The sequence below is a fragment of the Salmo trutta genome, chromosome 16 (genome assembly GCF_901001165.1).
Source record: "Salmo trutta chromosome 16, fSalTru1.1, whole genome shotgun sequence".
In the NCBI taxonomy this organism is placed as follows: domain Eukaryota; kingdom Metazoa; phylum Chordata; class Actinopteri; order Salmoniformes; family Salmonidae; genus Salmo; species Salmo trutta.
Window position 1 is genome coordinate 3,867,149 of NC_042972.1, and position 6,010 is coordinate 3,873,158.

General features: G+C 38.0%; 1 protein-coding gene across 1 annotated transcript in view; it reads left to right on the plus strand.

Moving 5' to 3' along the window:
• The window catches only part of rpl29 (ribosomal protein L29), a 5,499-nt gene extending 4,668 nt beyond the window's left edge, over positions 1-831 (plus strand). Inside the window, exon 4 of the mRNA XM_029692815.1 lies at positions 641-831. Within this exon, the coding sequence (XP_029548675.1) occupies positions 641-748 (108 nt within the window). The 3' untranslated portion in view covers positions 749-831. The remainder of the gene's footprint in view (positions 1-640) is intronic.
• The last annotated feature ends 5,179 nt before the right edge of the window (positions 832-6,010 follow it).

Genomic DNA, 6,010 nt, shown 5'->3' on the forward strand with positions numbered 1-6,010 from the left:
AACTCCATATCAACTGGCACTCAACCTTTCTGATGTAGCGTCTTTTTCAAGGGATCCTGGTCACATGTTTACACATGAGGATGTGATGTTCCTCATGCGCGCTTTACCAATCCTTACTTCCTGTTTTCTTTTACGCTTCAGATTTATGCTTTATTGAATTAACTTTCAGTATTGTTTCTATATGAGGTTTGTCTGCAACTTACTCACCCTCTCTCCCTCCCTCTTTACCTCTCTCTCCCTCCCTCTTTACCTCTCTCTTTCTCTCTCCCTCCCTCTACTTCTCTCTCCACCACTCTCCCTCCCTCTCTACTTCTCTCTCCACCACTCTCCCTCCCTCTTTACCTCTCTCCCTCCCTCTTTACCTCTCTCTCTCCCTCTTTACCTCTCTCTCTCCCTCTTTACCTCTCTCCCTCCCTCTCCACCACTCTCCCTCCCTCTTTACCTCTCTCCCTCCCTCTTTACCTCTCTCCCTCCCTCTTTACCTCTCTCCCTCCCTCTTTACCTCTCTCTCCCTCTTAACCTCTCTCCCTCCCTCTTTACCTCTCTCTCTCCCTCTTTACCTCTCTCCCTCCCTCTTTACCTCTCTCCCTCCCTCTACTTCTCTCTCCACCTCTCTCTCTCTCCACCTCTCACCCCCCAGGTTGACCCTAAGTTCATGAAGAACATGCGTTTTGCCAAGAAGCACAACAAGAAGGGTCAGAAGACAGCCAACGCAGCGGCTAAGAAGATCGCTGATGCAGCCCCTTAGACTGGGGATGGCTACTCTGTATCTCCACGTTCCATTGACTTCATTACCATCACAATAAAGATATGATTTGTTAAAAAAAAAAGGATTGGACGTTTACAATGTAACTTCATTTAGTGATCTATCCCTTTAACAAGGTTGACTGTTCATGTTATATTTCCTAAAATAACCAATTGTCCATATTTCACCATGGCCGTCATTACCAACAACACTATGGAATCCTTCAGCTTGGACATGGAGATGACCAGAGCTATACATTGACCCTTTAAAAGGCTAGTGCCAATCTGTGATTGGACTTTAAATTCATTATTTATATATATATATCTCCATTGATTCTTGAAGAATATAACTTAAATATCTGAGAGTAGTTCAACTGTCGTACCCCCATCAGAAACCCAAAATGTTTTAATCGATTGTAAACAAGGTAATTGTAAAACACTATAGCTTCAAAATATGGCTAATGTTATCATTTGAATACCATGGATGGTCATGCCATAGCTCTGTCTAGGAATGTTTATGGTTCCATTTCCCCAGAAGGATAACATGGATTGGGATGAATTGTGGAGTATGAGACACTAGCTAGGGGGGTCATGGGGCTAGAAGCTAGCTAGGAGGGTCATGGGGCTAGAAGCTAGCTAGGAGGGTCATGGGGTTAGAAGCTAGCTAGGAGGGTCGTGGGGTTAGAAGCTAGCTGGGAGGGTCGTGGGGTTAGAAGCTAGCTGGGAGGGTCGTGGGGTTAGAAGCTAGCTAGGGGGGTCATGGGGCTAGATGCTAGCTAGGAGGGTCATGGGGTAGCGGACGAGCTGTGGATTATGAGTCTTGTCACAGGACTGGTGTCTATTGTGTTGAGACTAAATAGGATACCATCAACAGGACTGCTGTCTCAGACTGACCACCAGGCCCTGGCTATTGGCTAAACTGACTAGAGGAAATGTTTACAATGTCTAGGCCTAAATGTTAAGACAGTGAGAACAGTGTTACAATATACAGGGAAAAGATGACAGGACTTCACTTCTCTATTCCTAGGCAAACATATTTTCTCTGTTTAGTACCACTGTTGTCACACAGTGGTTTTTAAAACACCAAGAAATACATGTGTCTCTTTAGCACCATCCAAATTTGATTTAAACGCTAGCTAACCTGTCTGCGTTGTGATGTGTCGAAATCAAATTTGGATGGTGCTAGCAACACACTTTCCTTGGTATTTTAATGTACTGTATGCAGTGGGGCTTTTTAGCATGTAAATCTTGGTGGGGCAAAAAAAAAATGAAAGCCACTAAGCAATACATGAGTTGCACTATAACGGGAATAAACGGTGCCAACTAACTGTTAGGGCCTATAGAAAGCTGTCCCATCACCTTACCACTGCTACACCTGGCTGTCTGGCAGCGAAGCAGTTCATTCAGCCTTATTTACTGCCTTTATATTTTTTTTAAATGGCTGACTTGCTTAAACAAATGTGGATTCTACTGACAATTGAGATGTACAAACTATGGCACAAGGCAGAGCTGCCCAACCCTCTTCCTGGGGATCTACTGTCCTGTAGGTTTTCAGTCCAACCCTCTTCCAGGAGATCTACTGTCCTGTAGGTTTTCAGTCCAACCCTAATTTAGCATATCTGATTCGGCTAGTTAAGGTCTTGTTGAGCAGCTAATAAGCAGAATCAGGTGTGTTAAATTAAAACCCACAGGAAAGTAGATCTCCAGGAAGAGGGTTGGGCTGTAAACCTACAGGACGGTAGATCTCCAAGAAGAGGGTTGGACTGTGAACCTACAGGACAGTAGATCTCCAGGAAGAGGGTTGGACTGAAAACCTACAGGACAGTAGATCTCCAGGAAGAGGGTTGGACTGTAAACCTACAGGATGGTTGATCTCCAGGAAGAGGGTTGGTCAGCCCTGGCATAAGTGGACGACAAGCGGAAAAGAGGCAATCCATAATTTCGATTAAGACAATGACCAAGGTAGGATGGACGTAGTCATAACTATTTGTTGAGCGCTTTTGAAATGTACAGCGACAGAATTCAGAACATGGGGTGTTTTTACAGTGTTCTCCCTGTACACCAAGTCAGAACCGTAGGATTAATAAAGGGGGCATATAAGCAGACAAGGAAAGCTCTTACAATATCCAATGATTACATATCTCAGAAACAAGTTATGGGCTACATGTGCATCACCAAGTCGGAACAGTAGGGGAAATTAAGAGGTGAAAATAGACCAAATTATTAGGTTGAGGCACATGGGCTACTAACAGCTTACTACACACCATACTTAGTATTACGTTCTTAGCTACAGCATACATATCTCCCTGGTATATTACATAATTTATGCAGCAGCAAACAATACATTTTTGGAGTCACCTTGTTGTGCTGTGCTCACTTGAACAGGAAGGTGGAGGGGCGGTCCTTCGTGGGCAGATTTAGTCATCAAAGTCTGGGATTTTCTGGATTTATAAAACACTATGTAGTAAACAACAAAACACTATGTAGTAAACAACATAAAACACTATGTAGTAAACAACAAAACACTATGTAGTAAACAACATAAAACACTATGTAGTAAACAACACAAAACACTATGTAGTAAACAACATAAAACACTATGTAGTAAACAACATAAAACACTACGTAGTAAACAACATAAAACACTATGTAGTAAACAACATAAAACACTATGTAGTAAACAACAAAACACTATGTAGTAAACAACAAAACACTATGTAGTAAACAACATAAAACTATGTAGTAAACAACATAAAACACTATGTAGTAAACAACATAAAACACTATGTAGTAAACAACATAAAACACTATGTAGTAAACAACATAAAACACTATGTAGTAAACAACAAAACACTATGTAGTAAACAACAAAACACTATGTAGTAAACAACAAAACACTACGTAGTAAACAACATAAAACACTATGTAGTAAACAACATAAAACACTATGTAGTAAACAACATAAAACACTATGTAGTAAACAACAAAACACTATGTAGTAAACAACATAAAACACTATGTAGTAAACAACACAAAACACTATGTAGTAAACAACCTAAAACACTATGTAGTAAACAACATAAAACACTACGTAGTAAACAACATAAAACACTATGTAGTAAACAACATAAAACACTATGTAGTAAACAACATAAAACACTATGTAGTAAACAACAAAACACTATGTAGTAAACAACATAAAACACTATGTAGTAAACAACATAAAACACTATGTAGTAAACAACAAAACACTATGTAGTAAACAACATAAAACACTATGTAGTAAACAACAAAACACTATGTAGTAAACAAAATAAAACACTATGTAGTAAACAACAAAACACTACATAGTAAACAACATAAAACACTATGTAGTAAACAACATAAAACACTATGTAGTAAACAACATAAAACACTATGTAGTAAACAACAAAACACTACATAGTAAACAACATAAAACACTATGTAGTAAACAACAAAACACTACATAGTAAACAACATAAAACACTATGTAGTAAACAACATAAAACCCTACGTAAGTAAGAACATACAACACTACATAGAAACAACATAAAGCACAAGGAATGTGAAAATGCTATTCATTGACTACAGCTCAGCGTTCAACACAATAGTGCCCTCAAAGCTCATCGCTAAGCAAAGGACCCTGGGAATAAACACCTCCCTTTGCAACTGGATCCTGGACTTCCTGATGGACTGCCCTACGGTGGTAAGGGTAGGTAACAACACATCCGCCACGCTGATCCTTAACACGGGGGCTCCTCAGGGGTGCATGCTCAGTCCCCTCCTGTACTCCATGTTCATTCATGATTGCACGGCCAGGCACGACTCCAACACCATCATTAAGTTTACCGATGACACAACAGTGGGAGGCCTGATCACCAACAACGACGAGACAGTGTGTGGTGCCAGGACAACAACCTCTCCCTCGACGTGATCAAGACTAAGGAGATGATTGTGGACTTCAGGAAAAGGAGGACTGAGCATAACTAACTATATCCACTATAACCTAACTAACTATATCCACTATATCCTAACTAACTATATCCACTATATCCTAACTATATCCTAACTAACTATATCCACTATATCCTAACTAACTATATCCACTATATCCTAACTAACTATATACACTTTATCCTAACTAACTATATCCACTATATCCTAACTAACTATATCCACTATATCCTAACTAACTATATCCACTATATCCTAACTAACTATATCCTAACTAACTATATCCACTTTATCCTAACTAACTATATCCTAACTAACTATATCCACTTTATCCTAACTAACTATATCCTAACTAACTATATCCACTTTATCCTAACTAACTATATCCTAACTAACTATATCCACTTTATCCTAACTAACTATATCCTAACTATATCCTAACTAACTATATCCACTATATCCTAACTAACTATATCCACTATATCCTAACTAACTATATCCACTATATCCTAACTAACTATATCCACTATATCCTAACTAACTATATCCTAACTAACTATATCCACTTTATCCTAACTAACTATATCCTAACTAACTATATCCACTATATCCTAACTAACTATATCCTAACTAACTATATCCACTTTATCCTAACTAACTATATCCTAACTATATCCTAACTATCTATATCCACTATATCCTAACTAACTATATCCACTATATCCTAACTAACTATATCCACTATATCCTAAATAACTATATCCACTATATCCTAACTAACTATATCCACTATAACCTAACTAACTATATCCACTATATCCTAACTAACTATATCCACTATATCCTAACTTTATCCACTATATGCTAACTAACTATATCCACTATATCCTAACTAACTATATCCACTATATCCTAACTAACTATATCCACTATATCCTAACTAACTATATCCACTATATCCTAACTAACTATATACACTATATCCTAACTAACTATATCCTAACTAACTATATCCACTATATCCTAACTAACTATATCCACTATATCCTAACTATATCCACTATATCCTAACTATATCCTAACTAACTATATCCACTATATCCTAACTATATCCTAACTAACTATATCCACTATATCCTAACTAACTATATCCTAACTATATCCTAACTAACTATATCCACTATATCCTAACTAACTATATCCTAACTAACTATATCCACTATATCCTAACTATATCCACTATATCCTAACTAACTATATCCACTATATCCTAACTAACTATATCCTAACT